Genomic DNA, 26,394 nt, shown 5'->3' with positions numbered 1-26,394 from the left:
AATGAGTCGGATATAAGGGAAGTTAAGTTGGAAGCCCCATTGGGAATGAGTGATCATAGTGTATTGAGCTTTGAGTACCTGGTTGAGCTAGGAATTATCACCCCCAAACAAGAACTGGGAACCAAAGGGCTGGCGTACCGAAAGGGAAACTATGAGGAGATGAATAAATTCCTATGGGATATACATTGGGACACAGAACTCGGAACCAAGTCAGTACAAGACATGATGGACTATGTCACCCAAAAATGTCAGGAGGCTGTAAGCAGGTTTGTCCCAGCCCGACAGGAAAAAACAGAGAAGCAAAGGAAGCATCCGTGGTTTAAGAGGGAATGTATGAAAGCAAAGGGGCTGAACAAAGGGGCATGGAGGAACTTCCGTAATAACAGAACACCAGAAAGTAGAGAGAGATACTAGGAACGAGTATGTCAGTGTGAGAAGAGCAGCTGACAAAAAGGTATGAAAATGATATAGCTAATAAAGCCAAGACCGAACCAAAGCTACTACACAGTCACATCAGGAGGAAGACAACAGTGAAGGAACAGGTGATGAAACTTAGGGTGGGCGAGGACAGTTACACAGAGAATGATAAAGAGGAGTGTGAAGAACTCAACAAAAGGTTCCAGGAGGTCTTTACAATAGAACATGGAGATGTCACGGCGCTAGAAGAGGTGACAGCAAACCAGGTGACCTTGGATAGGTTCGAAATTACAAGAGATGAGGTCAAGAAGCACCTATTGGAGCTGGATGTGAGAAAAGCTGTTGGGCTGGACGGAATCGCACCATGGGTATTGAAAGAGTGTGCAGGAGCACTTTGCTTGCCACTCTCCATAGTGTATAGTAGGTCACAGGAAACGGGGGACCTACCAGAAATATGGAAGACTGCTAATGTAGTACCAATATACAAAAAGGGTGACAGACAAGAGGCACTGAACTACAGGTCAGTGTCCTTAACTTGTATACCATGCAAGGTGATGGAGAAGATTGTGAGAAAAAACCTAGTAACACATCTAGAGAGAAGAGACTTCGTGACAACACATGAACATGGGTTCAGGGAGGGTGAATCTTGCCTTACAGGCTTTATAGAATTCTACGATCAGGTGACAAATATTAAGCAAGAAAGAGAAGGATGGGCGGACTGCATTTTTTTGGACTGTCGGAAAGCCTTTGACACGGTACCCCATAAAAGGTTGATGCATAAGCTGGAGAAACAGACAGGAGTAACTGGTAGGGCGCTCCAGTGGATAAGGGAGTACCTAAGCAATAGGAAGCAGAGAGTTACAGTGAGGGGTGAGACCTCAGAATGGCGTGAAGTCACCAGTGGAGTCCCACAGGGCTCTGTACTTGGACCTATCCTGTTTCTGATATACGTAAATGATCTCACAGAAGGTATAGACTCATTCCTCTCAATGTTTGCTGACGACGCCAAAATTATGAGGGGGATTAAGACAGAGGAGGACAGCTTGAGGCTTCAAGAAGACCTGGACAAGCTGCAGGAATGGTCGAACAAATGGTTGTTAGAGTTTAACCCAAGCAAATGCAATGTAATGAAGATAGGGGTAGGAAGCAGGAGACCAGATACAAGGTACCATTTGGGAGATGAAATACTTCAAGAGTCAGAGAGAGAGAAAGACCTGGGGGTTGATATCACGCCAGTCCTGTCCCCTGAAGCTCATATCAAGAGGATAACATCAGCAGCATATGCCAGGTTGGCTAACATAAGAACGGCCTTTAGAAACTTGTGTAAGGACTCTTTCAGAACATTATATACCACATATGTCAGACCAATCCTGAAGTATGCGGCTCCAGCATGGAGTCCATATCTAGTCAAGCATACGACTAAACTCGAAAAGGTTCAAAGGTTTGCCACCAGACTAGTACCCGAGCTGAGAGGTATGAGCAACGAGAAGAGACTACGGGAATTAAATCTCACTTCGTTGGAAGACAGAAGAGTTTGGGGGGACATGATCACCACATTCAAGGTTCTCAAGGGAATCGACAGGGTTGATAAAGACAGGCTATTTAACACACGGGGCACACGCACTAGGGGGACACAGGTGGAAATTGAGTGCCCAAATGAGCCACAGAGATATTAGAAAGAACTTTTTTAGTGTCTGAGTGGTTGACAAATGGAATGCATTAGGAAGTGATGTGGTGGAGGCTGACTCCATACACAGTTTTAAGTGTAGATATGATAGAGGCCAATAGGCTCAGTAACCTGTACATCTGTTGATTGACGGTTGAGAGGCGGAACCAAAGAGCCAGAGCTCAACCCCCGCAAGCACAACTAGGTGAGTACAACTAGGTGAGTACACACCTGACACCCAGCCCACACACCTGACACATAGCCGACACACCTGATACCCAGCTCACACACCTGATACCCAGCCCACACACCCGATACCCAGCCTACACACCTGATACCCAGCCGACACACCTGATACCCAGCCCACACACCTGAAACCCAGCCCACACACCTGATACCCAGCCCACACACCTGACACCCAGCCCACACACCTGATACCCAGCCCACACACCTGACACCCAGCCCACACACCTGAAACCCAGCCCACACACCTGATACCCAGCCCACACACCTGACACCCAGCCCACACACCTGACACCCAGCCCACACACCTGATACCCAGCCGACACACCTGACACCCAGCCCACACACCTGAAACCCAGCCCACACACCTGATGCCCAGCCCACACACCTGACACCCAGCCCACACACCTGATACCCAGCCCACACACCTGACACCCAGCCCACACACCTGAAACCCAGCCCACAGAACTGATACCCAGCCGACACACCTGATACCCAGCCCACACACCTGATACCCAGCCCACACTCCTGAAACCCAGCCCACACCCCTGATACCCAGCCCACACACCTGACACCCAGCCCACACACCTAAAACCCAGCCCACACACCTGATACCCAGCCCACACACCTGATACCCAGCCCACACACCTGAAACCCAGCCCACACACCTGATACCAAGCCCACACACCTGAAACCCAGCCCACACACCTGATACCCAGCCCACACACCTGACACCCAGCCCACACACCTAATACCCAGCCTACACACCTGATACCCAGCCGACACACCTGATACCCAGCCCACACACCTGATACCCAGCCCACACACCTGAAACCCAGCCCACACACCTGATACCCAGCCCAGACACCTGACACCCAGCCCACACACCTGATACCCAGCCCACACACCTGACACCCAGCCCACACACCTGAAACCCAGCCCACACACCTGATACCCAGCCCACACACCTGACACCCAGCCCACACACCTGATACCCAGCCGACACACCTGACACCCAGCCCACACACCTGAAACCCAGCCCACACACCTGATGCCCAGCCCACACACCTGACACCCAGCCCACACACCTGATACCCAGCCCACACACCTGACACCCAGCCCACACACCTGAAACCCAGCCCACACACCTGATACCCAGCCGACACACCTGATACCCAGCCGACACACCTGATACCCAGCCCACACACCTGAAACCCAGCCCACACCCCTGATCCCCAGCCCACACACCTGACACCCAGCCCACACACCTAAAACCCAGCCCACACCCCTGATACCCAGCCCACACACCTGATACCCAGCCGACACACCTGATACGCAGCCCACACACCTGAAACCCAGCCCACACACCTGATACCCAGCCCACACACCTGACACCCAGCCCACACACCTGACACCCAGCCCACACACCTGATACCCAGCCGACACACCTGACACCCAGCCCACACACCTGAAACCCAGCCCACACACCTGATGCCCAGCCCACACACCTGACACCCAGCCCACACACCTGATACCCAGCCCACACACCTGACACCCAGCCCACACACCTGAAACCCAGCCGACACACCTGATATCCAGCCCACACACCTGATACCCAGCCCACACACCTGATACCCAGCCCACACACCTGAAACCCAGCCCACACCCCTGATCCCCAGCCCACACACCTGACACCCAGCCCACACACCTAAAACCCAGCCCACACCCCTGATTCCCAGCCCACACCCCTGATACCCAGCCCACACCCCTGATACCCAGCCCACACACCTGACACCCAGCCCACACACCTGACACCCAGCCCACATATGTAAAAATTAAAACACGACGACGTTTCGATCCCTCGTGGACCATCACACATGATGGTCTAGGACCGACCCATACATTAGGGATTTTTCATTTTCAAATGTTTGGGTTTGATATTTGTTCTTGAGATCTAATTACTGAGCTGCTATGAGCTGTGGTAATACTATCAATTAAGCACCCAAACGCTGCTAATTGTCGTTGAAGCAAATAGCAATAACTTTCTTACTCATGTTTTATTTGGTGTATACTGTATACTACTTCCTGAATCTGATTGCTGTTGGTAATTGCAGATTGACAAGAATGATTTGAACCAAACAAGCACTTGGCTTCAGTCTAATCAGAGAAAGGACGGTTGCTTCAACAACACTGGTAAAGTCTTCCACAAGGCCATGAAAGTGAGTATTTTTCTCATGCATGACACCGATTGAATGAGAATCATTTGGAGAAATGTGGGAATTTGAACCATCATTCTGGTGAGTCCCAAACGCTCTAGAACGCTAGGTCACATCCTGCATTGTTGTAAATTATTTCCTTTTTAGCGTAATATTACGCTATTGTAATTTCTTTGTTTATTGGTTTAATGTTAAAAATAAAAAAAGAGGACGTTGAATAAATATACACCAGTATTATGAAGGAGACTTCATCAAGTTCCATATACATAATGCTGGAATAATGTGATCTGTTGTGGCATTACTCTTTCATGCCACACATGTCACACATATGTGATATGTCACACGTTGAAGGCTAAAGTGTCGTTTATGTGGGACTTAAATGAGGAAATTAATTGGACTGGAACTTAATAAATGATACTTTAAAATAAGAATGCAAAATAAATGAACTTATAATTCCTTAGCTTATACAAAGTCCTGCCAATCCTCCTGTCTTAGGATGCTATGTGGACTTTACTTATTAACACCAGGATAGTGATGGAAGAAGCACAATGTACCTGTTGGCATTTAAAACACTTCAACATTGTAGTTTACAATGGATGAAATGATAAAACACAGTTCAGTGACTCTAAATACTGGTTCTCTTTTAGTATCAAAAGGTCTGAACACTACACAGTCTAACCTCGCTCTTAAACTGCATAGCTAATAACTGAGATCATGTCTAGTACTTATAACAACTAGTTATATGATACAAGCAAGATATTATATGCAAATATGCAAGCACTTATGATAAATTAATGATAAATGTGATAGCAATTGATAATTTATACAGATGAATTATATATATATATATATATATATATATATATATATATATATATATATATATATATATATATATATATATATATATATATATATATATATATATATATATATATATATGTCGTACCTAATAGCCAGAACGCACTTCTCAGCCTACTATGCAAGGCCCGATTTGCCTAATAAGCCAAGTTTTCATGAATTAATGTTTTTTAGACTACCTAACCTACCTAACCTAACCTAACCTACCTTTTTCGGCAACCTAACCCAACCTAACCTATGAAAATAGGTTAGGTTAGGTTAGGTAGGGTTGGTTAGGTTCGGTCATATATCTACGTTAATTTTAACTACAATAAAAAAAAATTGACCTCATACATAATGAAATTGGTAGCTTTATCATTTCATAAGAAAAAAATTAGAAAAAATATATTAATTCAGGAAAACTTGGCTTATTAGGCAAATCGGGCCTTGAATAGTAGACCAAAAAGTGAGTTCTGGCTACTAGGTACGACATATATATATATATATATATGTCGTACCTAGTAGCCAGAACGCACTTCTCAGCCTACTATGCAAGGCCCGATTTGCCTAATAAGCCTAGTTTTCATGAATTAATGTTTTTTCGCCAACCTAACCTACCTAACCTAACCTAACCTAACGTTTTCGGCTACCTAACCTAACCTAACCTATAAAGATTGGTTAGGTTAGGTTAGGTAGGGTTGGTTAGGTTCGGTCATATATCTACGTTAATTTGAACTCAAATAAAAAAAAATTGACCTCATACATAATGAAATGGGTAGCTATATCATTTCATAAGAAAAAAATTAGAGAAAATATATTAATTTAGTAAAACTTGTCTTATTAGGCAAATCGGGCCTTGCATAGTAGGCTGAGAAGTGAGTTCTGGCTACTAGGTACGACATATATATATATATATATATATATATATATATATATATATATATATATATATGTCGTACCTAGTAGCCAGAACTCACTTTTTGGCCTACTATTCAAGGCCCGATTTGCCTAATAAGCCAAGTTTTCCTGAATTAATATATTTGTTCTAGTATTTTTCTTATGAAATGATAAAGCTACCCATTTCATTATGTATGAGATCAATTTTTTTTTATTGGAGTTAAAATTAACGTAGATATATGACCGAACCTAACCAACCCTACCTAACCTAACCTAACCTATCTTTATAGGTTAGGTTTGGTTAGGTAGCCGAAAAAGTTAGGTTAGGTTAGGTTAGGTAGGTTAGGTAGTCGAAAAACAATTAATTCATGAAAACTTGGCTTATTAGGCAAATCGGGCCTTGCATAGTAGGCTGAGAAGTGCGTTCTGGCTATTAGGTACGACATATATATATATATATATATATATATATATATATATATATATGTATATATATATATATATATATGTCGTACCTAGTAGCCAGAATGCACTTCTCAGCCTACTATGCATGCCCGATTTGCCTAATAAGCCAAGTTTTCCTGAATTATTATATTTTCTCTAATTTTTTTCTTATGACATGATAAAGCTACCCATTTCATTATGTATGAGGTCAATTTGTTTTTATTGCAGTTAAAATTAACGTAGATGTATGACCGAACCTAACCAACCCTACCTAACCTAACCAAACCTATCTTTATAGGTTAGGTTAGGTTAGGTAGCCGAAAACGTTAGGTTAGGTTAGGTTAGGTAGGTTAGGTAGTCGAAAAACAATTAATTCATGAAAACTTGGCTTATTAGGCAAATCGGGCCTTGTTATAGTAGGCCGAGAAGTGCGTTCTGGCTACTAGGTACGACATATATATGTATATATATATATTTCGTCCCTAGTAGCCAGAACGCACTTCTCAGCCTACTATGCAAGGCCCGATTTGCCTAATAAGCCAAGTTTTCATGAATTAATTGTTTTTCAACTACCTAACCTACCTAACCTAGCCTAACCTGACTTTTTCTGCTACCTAACCTAACCTAACCTATAAAGATAGGTTAGGTTAGGTTAGGTAGGGTTGGTTAGGTTTGGTCATATATCTACGTTAATTTTTACTCCAATTAAAAAAATTGACCTGATATGTAATGAAATGGGTAGCTTTATCATTTCATAAGAACAAAATAGAGAAAATATATTAACTCAGGAAAACTTGGCTTATTAGGCAAATCGGGCCTTGCATAGTAGGCTGAGAAGTGCGTTCTGGCTACTAGGTACGACATATATATATATATACATATATATATATATACATATATATATATATATATATATATATATATATATATATATATATATATATATATATATATATATATATATATATATATATATATATATATAATAAATATGACCGAAAAAGTAAGATTAATAATTCTAACACGAATTTTCTCGATCTTTCGTACATTTCTTTTCACTGTTGGTGGTAATTCAAAAATCAATTCTCCAAAATTCATTTTTATTTCTAGTCTGACGCGACACTTGAGCGCGTTTCGTAAAACTTATTACATTTTCAAAGACTTTAGTTTACACATACACAACTGAATAGAACTTACACATCTCCGATTTCTTTATATCTACATTTGAGTGAGGTGGATGGGGTGAGGTGGTATTAATAGGGTATTAATTTCATCAACACAAGACAGAACACGAAACAATGGGTATTGAATGGAAGTGATTGTAGAAAGCCTATTGGTCCATTTTTCTTGATGCTTCTATATTGGAGCGGAGTCTTGAGGTGGGTAGAATATAGTTGTGTATTAATTGGCTGTTGATTGCTGGTGTTGACTTTTTAATGTGTAGTGCCTCGCAAACGTCAAGGCGCCTGCTATCGCTGTATCTATCGATGATTTCTGTGTTGTTTACTAGGATTTCTCTGGGGATGGTTTGGTTGTGGGAAGAGATTATATGTTCCTTAATGGAGCCCTGTTGCTTATGCATCGTTAAACGCCTAGAAAGAGATGTTGTTGTCTTGCCTATATACTGGGTTTTTCGGAGCTTACAGTCCCCAAGAGGGCATTTGTAGGCATAGACGACGTTGGTCTCTTTTAAAGCGTTCTGCTTTGTGTCTGGAAAGTTTCTCATGAATAGGCTGGCCGTTTTTCTGGTTTTATAGTAAATCGTCAGTTGTATCCTCTGATTTTTGTCTGTAGGGATAACGTTTCTATTAACAATATCTTTCAGGACCCTTTCCTCCGTTTTATGAGCTGTGGAAAAGAAGTTCCTGTAAAATAGTCTAATAGGGGGTATAGGTGTTGTGTTAGTTGTCTCTTCAGAGGTTGCATGGCGTTTCACTTTCCTTCTTATGATGTCTTCGACGAAACCATTGGAGAAGCCGTTGTTGACTAGGACCTGCCTTACCCTACAGAGTTCTTCGTCGACTTGCTTCCATTCTGAGCTGTGGCTGAGAGCACGGTAGACATATGCGTTAACAACACTCCTCTTGTACCTGTCTGGGCAGTCGCTGTTGGCATTTAGGCACATTCCTATGTTCGTTTCCTTAGTGAAGACTGCAGTGTGGAAACCTCCGCTCTTTTCCATGACTGTTCCATCTAGAAAGGGCAGCTTCCCATCCTTTTCCATCTCGTAAGTGAAACACAGCACGGAACCCTGCTCAAACACCTCCTTCAGCTCCTGCAGATGTCTGACATCAGGTACCTGTGTAAAAATAATATTTAATAATATATGTCTACAGGAAAGACTGCTACCAAAATATATATATCTATATATATATATATATATATATATATATATATATATATATATATATATATATATATATATATATATATATATATATATATATATATATATAACTGAAAACTCACACCCCAGAAGTGACTCGAACCCATACTCCCAGGAGCAACGCAACTGGTATGTACAAGACGCCTTAATCCACTTGACCATCACGACCGGACAAAATGAGGTGATAGCCGAGGCTATTTGAACCACCCCACCGCCGGCACTCGGATAGTAATCTTGGGCATAGCATTTTACCAAATCACCTCATTCTTTGGGGCACACGTGAGGAACACAAATGCGAACAAGCCTGAATGGTCCCCAGGACAATATGCAACTGAAAACTCACACCCCAGAAGTGACTCGAACCCATACTCCCTGGAGCAACGCAACTGGTATGTACAAGACGCCTTAATCCACTTGACCATCACGACCGGACAAAATGAGGTGATAGCCGAGGCTATTTGAACCACCCCACCGCCGGCACTCGGATAGTAATCTTGGGCATAGCATTTTACCAAATCACCTCATTCTTTGGGGCACACGTGAGGAACACAAATGCGAACAAGCCTGAATGGTCCCCAGGACAATATGCAACTGAAAACTCACACCCCAGAAGTGACTCGAACCCATACTCCCAGGAGCAACGCAACTGGTATGTACAAGACGCCTTAATCCACTTGACCATCACGACCGGACAAAATGAGGTGATAGCCGAGGCTATTTGAACCACCCCACCGCCGGCACTCGGATAGTAATCTTGGGCATAGCATTTTACCAAATCACCTCATTCTTTGGGGCACACGTGAGGAACACAAATGCGAACAAGCCTGAATGGTCCTCAGGACAATATGCAACTGAAAACTCACACCCCAGAAGTGACTCGAACCCATACTCCCAGGAGCAACGCAACTGGTATGTACAAGACGCCTTAATCCACTTGACCATCACGACCGGACAAAATGAGGTGATAGCCGAGGCGATTTGAACCACCCCACCGCCGGCACTCGGATAGTAATCTTGGGCATAGCATTTTACTAAATCACCTCATTCTTTGGGGCACACGTGAGGAACACAAATGCGAACAAGCCTGAATGGTCCCCAGGACAATATGCAACTGAAAACTCACACCCCAGAAGTGACTCGAACCCATACTCCCAGGAGCAACGCAACTGGTAACTATAGGGCGCCTTAATCCACTTGACCATCACGGCCGTCAAAAGGAAGTGATAGCCAAGGCTATAGCCTTGGCTATCACTTCCTTTTGACGGCCGTGATGGTCAAGTGGATTAAGGCGCCCTGTAGTTACCAGTTGCGTTGCTCCTGTAAGTATGGGTTCGAGTCACTTTTGGGGTGTGAGTTTTCATTCATATATATATATATATATATATATATATATATATATATATATATATATATATATATATATATATATATATATATATATATATATATATATATATATACAGGTATTTGTACATATATTCAGAATAAATGGTAAAGATTAAGATAGATGCTCACTTGATTTTCCCCCTCTACATAATGATTAACAATTTATATGGACATATTAAGGTCATAAAAGCATGCAATTGACCAATTTACACTCTACAAACACTTAATAATTGATGTTTGTAACTAATAATTATCCAGTTATTAACTATAATTACTATTATAATAATAACTGTAATAACTAGTAATAACTAGTAAATAACTAGTTATAACTAATTATAACTAATTATTACTAATAATAAGTAATAACTAGTAAATAAGAGTTATAACTAATTATAACTAGTTATTACTAATAACTAGTAATAACTATAATAAGTAATAACTATCCAAATTGAGAACTGATGCCCAACTGACCAGTTGCCAGATTATCTCTCTCCTGATGAGATTAGCCACAGTATTTAATGATATAACCGCATTGGTGCAGTGAATAGATACACGCTGTAGAGTTTTTATGAGGATTAAGCTAGGTGTTAGGGGTGAGGGAGGGAGGTGTTGGTATTCCCGACGTCTTTACTAAGGCCAGGGCCCTCTTCTGGTTCTCGCTGTGTCAGGGGCTGGTTCTGGGCGGGGGGGGGGGGGGTTAATGCGCTTTTAACAAACTAGGCTGGTTGTAAGAATTTTCCAGAATGTTTTATCTACAAGGGAGAATGGGAAGCGGGACCCGCGTGGTGACCCGGGACCTGACCCCAGGGAATTCGCGGTGAAAATAATTGACGCCTTATTCATAGTTTCGTATAATGAATCATCCTATAGTATTCAGTAATTTAGAGAAAATAGTCTTTATTCAGGTTGCATTCAAATTGTATTATATAGTTATAATATCAAGAGTATTCTAATTATTGAGTTAAGTCACCATCAGTAACGTCACGAATCAGATCTAAGTTGTAAGGCGGAGTGACCGGCGGTCATAGGTCATCAGAGTTGACATGTCCACTATTTCTCAAAGGTCAAATAGCTATGTGGTGATCGGGAACAGCTCTGCCGTTAGATGCTTGTGTAATTTAACTTCAGTAAAATAATTCAACCAGTCTGGATCAATTAAGTACAACAGAGGTTAATTGTTATAACTTAAACCTTGCTAAGTAACTTGGTAAGCGATGCAGAACAATACAATGCTCTAGTCTGGGGAAGACCAGAGAGAGGACAATTAGTGTGGTTTGAGAAACAACTCGAGCAGGTGGCCTTACCATCATCGGCCTCCCGACAGCACGAACATCTAGCTGGTCCCCAAAGGTAGAGTTGCTTTATGAGTTCTTATAGGGATAGTCAATTCATTGCCGTTCAGGTCAAGTAGGGAGTGTTAACGTGACAGGGAGTGATAACCATTTAGATTTTGTTTTAGTTTTTCTTTTATTAAATTAATAGCTAGTAAATTTGCATTTTCATTATTTCCATGTGTATGTTATATGTACATGAATTTGTCCTGGTCACGTGGTCCCTACGAGGCAGAGTTGAATTGGGCGCCGATTCTAACATCGAATCGGAATTCATCATTCCCATTTAATTAATTCCACACTCAAGTTCCCAAGGTCATATATTACTAGTGGGGATCAAGCCCCAAGGTTGATTAATTAGCATGATCGATCCAGACCTCGATCATTGCTCAGTGTTACTGGTCTGGTGGTGGCGGCGGAGGCGACTCTAGGGTTTTGCTCAAAGCCTAGGTCACGTCATACGGGTTGTAGAATCCTAAGTCGGTCAATCGTCTTAGGACCACGTGGCGTGGAGTCGGCTTCAGTAAAAGTTTTGGAGACCTTTGTAGAGAATAAAAAGTAAGAATACGGGTAGAGGGGGAAAAGGTAGGAAAGCGCATATCAAAACACCCTCCCAGTGTTACAATGGTGCACAGCGGTGGTTTCAACAATTTTGTTTGAAATTGTTGAAAGGCTCACGCGTCTAGCCATTCGAACACGTGCGTGGATGCTAAGGAGACAGCCGCAGGCCAGGATTAGCAGTGCGCCTCACAACAGTGCGTTTGAGTGGGGATTGGCGAATCTTGGGTCATGCGGGCTGATATGATTAAGGTTTAGTTAGTAAGATTAGGCTGTTAAGATTTATTGAAAAGGAGACCGCTCCGAGTTGATTGGACGGGGTACCATACTCGACCCATTGCAATTAATTCAGAGGTGTTGGGAGCCGCCATACTCTCAACAGCAGTTCCTTGTGGGCTGTCTGGGCGGATATATCTGTGGGACGCCAGGAGATAGATCCGAGGGCATTGTTAGACGGCCCAAAACGCTAGGGAAAACGTAAATCCGTGAAGGGCGTTGCGGCCTCCGAGGGACAGACTAGTAACCTACCTAGCAGCGATTCAACAACTAAGTGATCGCACACTTAGTGGAGGTTGAGTCGTCCCTAGTCTTAATTGTTGCTGAAAGCTGCATGTCTCTCTGCTAAAACCTAGATGGTCGAGACCCCTAAGTTAGGCGTGGTATGGCGGTCCGGTAGGAGCAATTATAAGATTAAGTCGAGTGTATATTTGAATTAAGTATACTTAAATTTATAAAGTAATTCCTGTTATTTGCGTTGTTCTAGAGATTAATTTTTTTTTTCCCTAAATTCAATCCCCGGTTAAATATTTTTCCCAAGTATTAGTATTTTCTTATGTATTAGGCTAAGTGCGTACATTAAGTTTTGCTATTCCCTGTTGTATTAGTCTAATTCAGAGGCGTTGTTTCTAGAGCGTAGTTAATCCTCTGGACTTAGGGCTATATGTCGGTCACTATTGTTAGTGCAGGAATTGTTAAGGGATACTAATTTTCGTTGTAAATGTTTAATAGAGTTTGGGAAATATTTCTCAGTATTTCGGGATAAGTTTTCGGCTAAGTCAACGTCGGAAAGTCGTTAACTGTAATTTTGTATTCGCGGGTCACGTATATGATCTGGGTATCATTAGGATTCCCAAGTCGATGCAGATGATATTTTTTCTAGTTTTACCAGTAAGATGGTAGAATTGCGTTTTTTAGACTTAGAATTTTTTTGTAGAAACGTAGGTGGAAAATTGTCAAAATCCAGCTTGGGCTAGAATCTGACTTTTTGGCGAAAATTCGAATTTTCATGTTTCTTGTATATTCTAGGGTCAGTATTACCCTCTAGTGCGCGCAAGGGACGTAATTCTGTTCTTAAGCATTAAACAGTGATAATTACATTTTTGTCGAATTTAAGTATTTTTCGAGGAAATCGTGTTGTAATTTTGTCAGAGTCCACTTGAGGTGAAAATCTCGCATTTTGACGAAAATTCGAATTAATGAGTGTTGAAACCGCCCGATGTGTCAGCATTGTTCTGTATACAACGTCAGTAGTAAATAATAACTTATTTATATCTGGGAACGAGAAACCCAATTTTTTGCGAATTAAAGGAGTTTTGTGATATTTGGGGTGATAGAATTTTTTCCCTCGGAGTCAGAAAAATTGGCAGTGTCCAACATTGGGTAAAAACGCAGTTTTTGGTGTAAATTCAAATTTTGGTAAGCAAATATATGTCCTGGGTGTCTATATTAATCGCTAGAGCGGTTTATTAACGAAAAACTAGTTATTTTCCTTCAGAACAAAAATTTTGATTTTTCTGCATTTAAGCGAAAAAGCGCGGAACTTAGTTTTTTTTTCAGCACAGCTGGTCCCGCTCCATCAGTCATCAGTGGCCACGCTGCTCACTTCAAATGCGTTTAGTGTTAAAGTACAGTAAATATTCTTTATTAATCCATCACGAGTGCTGCACGTTAGGTGCGTTATCATTTAAATTGTTTTATATAAATTAGATTCTTTAATTTTTTTTAACGTTAAGGACTTAGGTTTCAGCAATAGAACTGCGGGATATTTCACGGTCAGACACGAGTGCGGGGCAGACACTCATTCATCGAATTCACTTCAGCGATCCTCTCGATAAATCGGTGTATTCCCTATTTTGGGAATTTAGTAGTTTTTTCTTGGAAAAGAGTTGTGTTTTTTTTTTATTATTTGTGTAAGATCACGGTTGTAGTGAGTCCGGGTCGAGGGTGTACTAAAGGGTAGTTACAAGAGACGTGGCACACCAGAAACCTCAGGAAATGTTTAACCCAGACAGTGACCAGTCAGTGGGGACCAGTGGGAGTGGAAGTGTAGAGGACAGCACCTCTTCCGACACCACTGGGGACCGCTCAGGTAGCTCAGCTGACGTCACAGGTGGGGTCAGTGGGACTGAAGCGACGAGTTCACGGGTTCTGCATGGGACTGGGCAGGCGAGGGTATCTTTCCATCCCAGTAGAGATACGATTATTGACATGAGTGGGGAGTCTTGCGAGGAGTCGTCCCAAGAGTGGGGGGAGCCGTCGTGGGTCCCCCCACAAATAACATCGACGCCATGCCAACAGGGCAGACAGGGGGCTTCAGTTAGTACGGTAGGACGTCCCACTTCGCTCGGTAGAGAACAACAACCTGTTCAACAGGAACAGGAACAACCACACCAACAGCAGGGACTACCCCACACAACACCAATACCGCAACACCTAGGTACACCTCATCCGTCACTACAACAACCCCAACCCCACCTCTCATACCAACCCCATCCTCAATCCCCATACCAACCCCATCCTCAATCCCCATACCAACCCCATCCTCAATTTCCATACCAACCCCATCTTCAATTCCCATACCAACCCCATCCTCCATTCCCATATCAACCCCATCCTCAATTCCCATACCAACCCTTCCCCCAACCCCAGGCCACTCCATACCCATTCCAACCCCAGGCAACTCCATACCCATTCCAACCCCAGGCCACCCCATACCCATTCCAACCCCAGGCCACCCCATACCCATTCCAACCCCAGGCCACCCCATACCCATTGCAATCCCAGGCCACCCCATACCCATCCCAACCCGAGGCCACCCACACCATACCTCAACCCCAACCTCCATCCACACCCCAACCCCAGGCCACCCACACCATACCTCAGCCCCAACCCCAACCTCAATCCACACCCCAACCCGAGGCCACCCACACCATACCTCAACCCCAACCTCCATCCACACCCCAACCCGAGGCCACCCACACCATACCTCAACCCAAGGCCACCCACACCGTCCCTCAGTCCGAACCCCAACCTAACCTAAGTCCTTAACGTTAAAAAAAATTAAAGAATCTAATTTATATAAAACAATTTAAATGATAACGCAGCTAACGCGCAGCACTCGTGATGGATTAATAAAGAATATTTACTGTACTTTAACACTAAACGCACTTGAAGTGAGCAGCGTGGCCACTGATGACTGATGAAGCGGGACCAGCTGCGCTGGAAAAAAACTAAGTTCCGCGCTTTTTCGCTTAAACGCTGAAAAATCAAAATTTTTGTTCTGAAGGAAAATAACTAGTTTTACGTTAATAAACCGCTCTAGAGATTAATATAGACACCCAGGATATATATTTGCTTACCAAAATTTGAATTTACACCAAAAACTGCGTTTTTACTCAATGTTGGACACTGCCAATTTTTCTGACTCCGAGGGAAAAAATTCTATCACCCCAAATATCACAAAACTCCTTTAATTCGCAAAAAATTGGGTTTCTCGTTCCCAGATATAAATAAGTTATTATTTACTACTGACGTTGTATACAGAACAATGCTGACACATCGGGCGGTTTCAACACTCATTAATTCGAATTTTCGTCAAAATGCGAGATTTTCACCTCAAGTGGACTCTGACAAAATTACAACACGATTTCCTCGAAAAATACTTAAATTCGACAAAAATGTAATTATCACTGTTTAATGCTTAAGAACAGAATTACGTCCCTTGCGCGCACTAGAGGGTAATACTGACCCTAGAATATACAAGAAACATGAAAATTCGAATTTTCGCCAAAAAGTCAGATTCTAGCCCAAGCTGGATTTTGAAAATTTTCCACCTACGTTTCTACAAAAAAATTCTAAGTCTAAAAAACGCAATTCTACCATCTTACTGGTAAAACTAGAAAAAATATCATCTGCATCGACTTGGGAATCCTAATGATACCCAGATCATATACGTGACCCGCGAATACAAAATTACAGTTAACGACTTTCCGACGTTGACTTAGCCGAAAACTTATCCCGAAATACTGAGAAATATTTCCCAAACTCTATTAAACATTTACAACGAAAATTACTATCCTTAACAATTCCTGCACTAACTATAGTAACCGACATATAGCCCTAAGTCCAGAGGATTAACTACGCTCTAGAAACAACGCCTCTGACTTAGACTAATACAACAGGAAATAGCAAAACTTAATGTACACACTTAGCCTAATACATAAGAAAATACTAACACTTGGAAAAAATATTTAACCGGGGATTGAATTTAAAGGAAAAAAAATTAATCTCTAGAACAACGCAAATTACAGGAATTACTTTATAAATTTAAGTATACTTAATTCAAATATACACTCGACTTAATCTTATAATTGCTCCTACCGGCCCGCCGTACCACGCCTATCCTAGGGGTCTCGACCATCTAGGTTCTAACAGAGCGACACGCAGCTTTCAGCAACAATTAAGACTAGGGACGACTCAACCTCCACTAAGTGTGCGATCACTTAGTTGTTGAATCGCTGCTAGGTAGGTTACTAGTCCGTCCCTCGGAGGCCGCAACGCCCTTCACGGATTTACGTTTTCCCTAGCGTTTTGGGTCGTCTAACAACGCCCTCGGATCTATCTCCTGGCGTCCCACAGATATATCCGCCCAGACAGCCCACAAGGAACTGCTGTTGAGAGTATGGCGGCTCCCAACACCTCTGAATTAATTGCAATGGGTCGAGTATGGTACCCAGTCCAATCAACTTGGAGCGATCTCATTTTCAATAAATCTTAACAGCCTAATCTTACTAACTAAACCTTAATCATATCAGCCCGCATGACCCAAGATTCGCCAATCCCCACTCAAACGCACTGTTGTGAGGCGCACTGCTAATCCTGGCCCGCGGCTGTCTCCTTAGCATCCACGCACGTGTTCGAATGGCTAGACGCGTGAGCATTTCAACAATTTCAAACAAAATTGTTGAAACCAGCGCTGTGTACCATTGTAACACTGGGAGGGTGTTCCGAAATGCGCTTTCCTACCTTTTCCCCCTCTACCCGTATTCTTACTTTTTATTCTCTACAAAGGTCTCCAAAACTTTTACTGAAGCCGACTCCACGCCACGTGGTCCTAAGACGATTGACCGACTTAGGATTCTACAACCCGTATGACTTGACCTAGGCTTTGAGCAAAACCCTAGAGTCGCCTCCGCCGCCACCACCAGACCAGTAACACTGAGCAATGATCAAGGTCTGGATCGATCATGCTAATTAATCAACCTTGGGGCTTGATCCCCACTAGTAATATATGACCTTGGGAACTTGAGTGTGGAATTAATTAAACGGGAATGATGAATTCCGATTCGATGTTAGAATCGGCGCCCAATTCAACTCTGCCTCGTAGGGACCACGTGACCAGGACAAATTCATATACATATAACATACACATGGAAATAATGAAAATGCAAATTTACTAGCTATTAATTTATTAAAAGAAAAACTAAAACAAAATCTAAATGGTTATCACTCCCTGTCACGTTAACACTCCCTACTTGACCTGAACGGCAATGAATTGACTATCCCTATAAGAACTCATAAAGCAACTCTACCTTGGGCGACCAGCTAGATGTTCGTGCTGTCGGGAGGCCGATGATGGTAAGGCCACCTGCCCGAGTTGTTGCTCAAACCACACTAATTGTCCTCTCTCTGGTCTTCCCCAGACTAGAGCATTGTATTGTTCCGCATCGCTTACCAAGTTACTTAGCAAGGCTTAAGTTATAACAATTAACCTCTGTTGTACTTAATTGATCAAGACTGGTTGAATTATTTTACTGAAGTTAAATTACACAAGCATCTAACGGCAGAGCTGTTCCCGATCACCAAATGGCTATTTGACCTTTGAGAAATAGTGGACATGTCAACTCTGATGAGCTATGACCGCCGCCTTACAACTTAGATCTGATTCGTGACGTCACTGATGGTGACTTAACTCAATAATTAGAATACTCTTGATATTATAACTATATAATACAATTTGAATGCAACCTGAATAACGACTATTTTCTCTAAATTACTGAATACTATAGGATGATTCATTATACGGAACTATGAATAAGGCGTCAATTATTTTCACCGCGAATTCCCTGGGGTCAGGTCCCGGGTCACCACGCGGGTCCCGCTTCCCATTCTCCCTTGTAGATAAAACATTCTGGAAAATTCTTACAACCAGCCTAGTTTGTTACAAGCACATTAACCCCCCCCCCTCCCGCCCAGAACCAGCCCCTGACACAGCGAGACCCAGAAGAGGGCCCTGTTTTTGCTTTTATATACAGACGTTATATATAAGTATTTACATGTTTTGTTCACCATAACTGTACATCTAAGCTTGTATGGTGAGTAAAGGCACAAAGACATAGCTACTCACACAGTCAGCTGGTGGCTGCCGCCCTCAAGGCCAGGCGCACTAATATTTCTCCTCCAACAATACTGTTTGTGGTGTTATTATGCTATATACACACATTATGTATAAGTATTTACCTGTTTTATTCACCATACTTGTACAAGTAAACTGGTATGGTGCCCAAAGACCATCGTGGTCACCAGTAAACAACATGATAAGTCGTGCAGACGACGCCACCGCCCTCACCAAAATGGTGGCTCCCAACCTACTCCTCTCACTGTTTATACCCTCTATACACACGTTATATATAAGTATCTACATTTGTGTTCACCATAGCGAACCACTATGCTGGTATGGTGAGTGCAGTCAATAAAAGGTGACCACACACAGTCAGAAGACAGCGCCACTACCCTCCCTCCCACTGCATTACTCCTCCCTCCATGGAGCACAACGCTAAATATCACCACAATCCTGCTATTATCAGAACCCTGGTCAGTTTTATCACAGTCAGGGGTTTTCTGTAATAATATCATCACTACATAATGTGACGGTGTTCCCCCCCCTTATAATTCTCCCACGCCTGCAGTAAGAGTCATGTCTACTTTTCCCAAGCGTTCTCTACGTTGCAGGCTACAATTTGATATATGGGAGAGAGTGAAGTGTTCTCGGAGAGCCGAGAAATTTGCGAAATAGTAATATTTTGGCCTGTGGTTTAGGCCCTTTAGGGAGCCAAGATGGCGCTGGCTTCCCTGATCTCCCGCCAAAACCGTGTGACGTCAGTGGCACCGAATTGGTCACCGACAGCAATGTGGCACCGGGAGCCAATGAAAACCTCCCGTGGCGAAAGTGACGTCACGAAGGAAGGGGGTCCAGTCCGCGCGCCGGGCTGGCGCCATCAGTCAGTCACGACACGTCATAGAGGTCGGACGTGCGACGAGTGGTCCTATCTGTCGGACAGCTGTTTCCCACTACCGTGGATTTACGCGTCACCTGAAGTCCGCCAGTACTCTGAGAAGTCTTCCCTAGTTCATGTGTTGAACCAGAAGAGGGAATTGACGGTTATTTGAGCAACAAGTGCTCCAGTCAGGTACTGTGCCAGTAGCAGTGAAGCCGTGCAGTGACGTATATTGACGTCTGTGGCAATTCACCAGTTTGTGACAGCGTAGTGGCTGACAGAGCCACTGGGTAGCTGAGGAAGAGAGGACAATTTGGGGAAACCGAACGACTGTAGCTGAGACGTAGGCGACAGCCGTTGCTGGGAGAAGACGACGGCCAGGAGACCGACTCCAACCTTCAAGAAGTCAAGGAGGAGGACGGACCTGCAGTGAGGAGGCACGGAGACGACGCGCTAAACGGTGGGACGACGAGAGGCTCTGGTAGGACACGACGACGTGTAGTGTGGGGGCGTTCCCGACACGAGGACCAGGAGCTACATCTCGACTCTCATCGGAGGATAGGGTGAAGTAGGTGGTTCTAGTTCCCTCCCCATTCCCCTTTAGTTAGCTATATTATTTGGCTATATTATCTAGCCTGAAGATTTTATATGTCGTGAGCAAGTCTCACCCATGTCACGGTAAAGCACCAGTGTGCTAGACAGTACTATCAAGAGTACTTGTAATATTCATGTTGATTATTGGTGTGTACAGGCACTAGGAACCAGTGATAAATTTACTGTGTTGTGTATATCTTTCTATAGATTTTGATATGAACATATAGTGGTAAAATATATATAAGATTATGCCAGTATTTGGAGGCTAGGCTATGTGCCCAGAAACTATTTATTTTCCATGTATTGATGATTGATTTATATACCATATATATGTCTATGTTCATTCAGTGAATAATCATTTGTGAGTACAGTGAATTATTGCGTTATCGCCAACGAGAGAAAGTACTGAAAACTCCAGTGTTAATAGTTTATAATATATTGTTGAGTGAGGAACAATGTGAAGCCATTACAGTGAATCATTATAGCATTGATTGTAGAAAAGACTGTTTGAGCCTGAGTACAGTGTAACTGAGTAATACGGTTTATTTAGCCAATATAGAGTGTGCGAGTTTCTAGTAATATTGGAAATTTTAAAGAAACAGCGCGCGTGAATCTAGAAAACAAGCCAAGTTCGCGCGGAGAGGCCATTGCAATCAGCTGTTCTTGACACTTGATGAGGAGGGGAGAGTGTTGCCCTCTAGTGATCGCATAATATCCGTGGGAATTACCGGCCGAGTCAGGATCAGTTGATTTATAGATTATTGTGTGGCTTTGTGACATCTTTCATACATTTTAAGTAAAATACAAAACTATCTTAGTGGTTTTTATCATTCCCTCCATTGATCTTGTGGCTATATTATACTGGTAAACATAGAGTGATAACAATAAGTACCTGCCTGATTCCTGATCTTTGAGTGTGACCTTGCTAAGGCTACCACTGAATACACCAGTCCACTGAGGGTGTTACTGGCCACCTTAAACACCAGTTGGCGACCTTGTGATTAACCGTAGAGCCCTATTGTTGGGGAGGGCACACGACAGTCGATGTGATCGAGTCGTGTTCTCACTCTTTCTTAATAGGAGGCCGTTAAGATTGACTGGGAGACTCTCCTGGCGTGCAGTGGCGCCGTGAGGATCGAGGGAAGACCCGCAGGGCTACGGTGAGTTACCTTGAGCATAACTATTGCTTACCCCAGAGTAAGGGTAGAGAATAATAGAGAGGTGAAACCCCCAACATTGGCGACCTTGCCAGGATAAAGATCGGAGTAAAGGTTGCAGTGGTACTTGGCAGTGGTGTTAGAGATCAGGTGCAGGTTAACACTCATAGCACAAGATGGAGGATGATAAAGTAGCGAGGTTTATTGACTCTAGAGACGAACAGGTGCTGGAAGAGTGCACCAAGGCACAGTTACAGGCTATAGCGAATCATTTTGGAATAAAGCTGAAATCTGCCCGAGTTGGTGAAAGAAGACTAGAGATAATGGCTCAGCTAAAGGCTCGAGACGAAGCTTTGGGGGGGGAACGGCCCCAAACACCTGCCAGTGAGGGTGAACACTTGAGTATTGGTGGAAGCAGCAGGGGATCCAGCGGCAGCAGGCACAGCATTAAGCTGGAAATAATGAAGCTGCAGCTAGAGGCACAGCAGCGCAAAGAAGAGCGAGAGGCACAGCAGCGCAAAGAAGAGCGAGAAGCAGAGGCACAGCAGCGCAAAGAAGAGCGAGAAGCGCAGCAGCGTAAAGAAGAGCGAGAAGCAGAAGCGCAGCTGAGGAGAGAAGAAGCACAGATGAAGCGTGAAGAACGAGAAGCACAGCTACGCAGGGAAGAACGAGAGCAAGAAGTTAGGCTGAGACAAATGGAAATAGAAGCCAACCAGGAGGTGGAGCTGAAGCGAGCTGAACTGGGACTAGGTGCCCCTGCCCCGCCACAGGAAGACCGACGAGTGAGGGAACGAGACCTGCCGGTCTTTGTGCCTAGTGAAGCCGAAAGTTTCTTCGATCACTTTGAGAGAGTTGCTGCTATGAAGAGGTGGCCGAGGGCGGAGTGGGCGGAGTTGGTCCAAGGAAGGCTCACAGGGGAAGCTCGCCAAGCCTTCACTATGCTCGACTTCCAAGAATGCACTAACTACGATGCGGTAAAACGAGCTGTGCTCCGTTCCTTTAAGCTCACGCCAGAGTGTTACAGAAAGAGGTTTAGAGAATGTACCCGGTTGCCAGGAAAATCGTATGCGGAGACGGCGAGGGACATAGAAAGAAAGCTCCTTAAGTGGCTGGACTCTGAAGAAGCAAGGTCGGTCGAAGAGGTCAAGGAACTAATGGCCATGGAAAAGTTTATGTCCGTGCTCTCTCCTGAGATCAGGATGAGGATAAAGGAGGCGGACATAAAGGACCTGAGGGCCGCAGCCGACCGGGCCGACATGTTAGAAGAAGCCCTACGCCCACGCCGAGAGGGACAGAACCGACCACCCGCATACGTCGGAAACGATCGGAGTTATAGAAGGACAGATGGATGGAGGACAGGAACGAGTTCTCCCAAGTCCCATTTCTCGAGTTGGAACACCCGAGGATCAAAAGGTGTTGTAGAGCCGATAGGGGAGAACCAAGCTGAGAGCTCGGGAACTGTGACTGCAGGGAAAGAAACGACAAGTGAGGCGGGAAAGACACAGGGTGTGACGGTCTCTGGAGGCAGTGCTAAGGCGAGCGGTGGCGGATGGTCTCCGCCGAGGGGCCGCTGCTACAACTGCGGAATACCCGGACACGTCGCGCGGAAGTGCAGACGCCCGAAGCAGCGGGGACACGTTGCTTTAGTGATGTTCGAGGACCAGAGGGCCGAGGGAGTGCGGGATGAACCCGTGCTGAATGGGGAGAAGAAAGTTCACCCATTCATGTGTCAAGGAACCGTAAGGATGGGGGTCGCAGACCCCATCCCCGTGAAGATGCTAAGAGACACCGGGGCTGACTTTACCCTGGTAAGTGAAACCCTGTTCCCCGAGGGTTACAAGAGCACCAGTGTGGGGGTGGCAAGTGTGACCACTGTGGGAGGCCCAGTGAGGATGCCCCTACACCAGGTAACTTTAGATTCCGAATATGGCTGCCAGACCCTAGAGGTGGGAGTCTGTACATCAATGCCCAAGATGGAGGCGCAGGTCATCTTGGGGAATGACGCATGTGGAGGATATGTCCTCCCGCATCTCGTGAAAGGCGAAGAGTGCCCAGAACAACACGAGGAGACAGGCGAAGATTCGAACGTCTGTGGGGACGAGAAGGGAATCGCACCGGTGGCGATCCCAGTTTGTACTGTGACACCGAGACAACGCGAAGAACCAGGAGGTTGTGGATCTGATGGGGCTGAGGAGTCGACTGACAGCCTGGGAACAGATCACCTCGGCGTAGGACCCAGAGAACGAGTGGAGGGCGAGAGTAGCCCGAATGGTGAGTTGCAGGTGACCCTCACCAGTTCTCCAGAGGTAAACCGCACTCGTCTCAGAGAGTTACAGCAGGAGGAGTTCCCCGAGTTGGTTAGTAAGGCCGAAGGAGGACGTGTGGGTCCTGAGAAGGCTTACTTTCCATTTATCTATATTATATATGCCATGCTATTCATGATGAAGGAACGATGGACGCCAGGAGCAACCGTGGGAACGGTGATTAAATATGTCCAGAAGTTCAAAGAACGTCTCACTCGAGCGAAGGGACTGGCTAGGAAACTCCTGAAGAAGGCGCAACGTAAGATGTCGAGGTGGTACGACAGGAGAGCTGCGCAGAGGGATTTTCAGATCGGATCCCAAGTATTGGTTGTGCTGCCAAGTAAAGGTAGAGTGACCAGGTCGCGGTTCAAGAGACCATACCGAGTGCTGCGACGGTTGGGTCCAGTGTTGTACGAGATTGGGAAGCCGGATGGACCCCGAAAGAAACAGGTGTGTCGCGCAGACCGCCTGAGACCTTTCTTCACTGTGGAAGGAAGAGCCGCCAAGCAGGACGGAACGATGTCCCGAGAAACCCAGCGGAAGACGGGTCTGAGTGTACCGAGGGACCGAGAACTCCCGGAGGAGGAAAGTAAGTGGTCCAGGGCGGACGGCACCAGTCTCACCCGCACTGAGAGTCTGACAAGGATCAAGGTAAAGCACATCAAGGGGAAGGACGACATAGTGGCGGACGCCCTATCCCGCATACACTAACGAGACATGACTCTTATTTTAAGGGGAGGGGTATGTGACGGTGTTCCCCCCCCTTATAATTCTCCCACGCCTGCAGTGAGAGTCATGTCTACTTTTCCCAAGCGTTCTCTACGTTGCAGGCTACAATTTGATATATGGGAGAGAGTGAAGTGTTCTCGGAGAGCCGAGAAATTTGCGAAATAGTAATATTTTGGCCTGTGGTTTAGGCCCTTTAGGGAGCCAAGATGGCGCTGGCTTCCCTGATCTCCCGCCAAAACCGTGTGACGTCAGTGGCACCGAATTGGTCACCGACAGCAATGTGGCACCGGGAGCCAATGAAAACCTCCCGTGGCGAAAGTGACGTCACGAAGGAAGGGGGTCCAGTCCGCGCGCCGGGCTGGCGCCATCAGTCAGTCACGACACGTCATAGAGGTCGGACGTGCGACGAGTGGTCCTATCTGTCGGACAGCTGTTTCCCACTACCGTGGATTTACGCGTCACCTGAAGTCCGCCAGTACTCTGAGAAGTCTTCCCTAGTTCATGTGTTGAACCAGAAGAGGGAATTGACGGTTATTTGAGCAACAAGTGCTCCAGTCAGGTACTGTGCCAGTAGCAGTGAAGCCGTGCAGTGACGTATATTGACGTCTGTGGCAATTCACCAGTTTGTGACAGCGTAGTGGCTGACAGAGCCACTGGGTAGCTGAGGAAGAGAGGACAATTTGGGGAAACCGAACGACTGTAGCTGAGACGTAGGCGACAGCCGTTGCTGGGAGAAGACGACGGCCAGGAGACCGACTCCAACCTTCAAGAAGTCAAGGAGGAGGACGGACCTGCAGTGAGGAGGCACGGAGACGACGCGCTAAACGGTGGGACGACGAGAGGCTCTGGTAGGACACGACGACGTGTAGTGTGGGGGCGTTCCCGACACGAGGACCAGGAGCTACATCTCGACTCTCATCGGAGGATAGGGTGAAGTAGGTGGTTCTAGTTCCCTCCCCATTCCCCTTTAGTTAGCTATATTATTTGGCTATATTATCTAGCCTGAAGATTTTATATGTCGTGAGCAAGTCTCACCCATGTCACGGTAAAGCACCAGTGTGCTAGACAGTACTATCAAGAGTACTTGTAATATTCATGTTGATTATTGGTGTGTACAGGCACCAGGAACCAGTGATAAATTTACTGTGTTGTGTATATCTTTCTATAGATTTTGATATGAACATATAGTGGTAAAATATATATAAGATTATGCCAGTATTTGGAGGTTAGGCTATGTGCCCAGAAACTATTTATTTTCCATGTATTGATGATTGATTTATATACCATATATATGTCTATGTTCATTCAGTGAATAATCATTTGTGAGTACAGTGAATTATTGCGTTATCGCCAACGAGAGAAAGTACTGAAAACTCCAGTGTTAATAGTTTATAATATATTGTTGAGTGAGGAACAATGTGAAGCCATTACAGTGAATCATTATAGCATTGATTGTAGAAAAGACTGTTTGAGCCTGAGTACAGTGTAACTGAGTAATACGGTTTATTTAGCCAATATAGAGTGTGCGAGTTTCTAGTAATATTGGAAATTTTAAAGAAACAGCGCGCGTGAATCTAGAAAACAAGCCAAGTTCGCGCGGAGAGGCCATTGCAATCAGCTGTTCTTGACACTTGATGAGGAGGGGAGAGTGTTGCCCTCTAGTGATCGCAT

The 26,394-nt window shown here is 44.5% G+C and overlaps 1 protein-coding gene across 1 annotated transcript in view; it reads left to right on the top strand.

Annotated features, from left to right (window-relative positions):
• LOC123749092 (murinoglobulin-1-like) overlaps positions 1–26,394 on the top strand; it is a 267,218-nt gene that overhangs the window by 200,778 nt on the left and 40,046 nt on the right. The window contains exon 22 of the mRNA XM_069326609.1: positions 4,441–4,545. Coding sequence (XP_069182710.1) covers positions 4,441–4,545 — 105 coding nt within the window. The remainder of the gene's footprint in view (positions 1–4,440; positions 4,546–26,394) is intronic.

This window comes from Procambarus clarkii, chromosome 18 (assembly GCF_040958095.1).
Source record: "Procambarus clarkii isolate CNS0578487 chromosome 18, FALCON_Pclarkii_2.0, whole genome shotgun sequence".
Lineage (NCBI taxonomy): Eukaryota > Metazoa > Arthropoda > Malacostraca > Decapoda > Cambaridae > Procambarus > Procambarus clarkii.
This window is presented reverse-complemented; position numbering and strand designations above follow the sequence as displayed.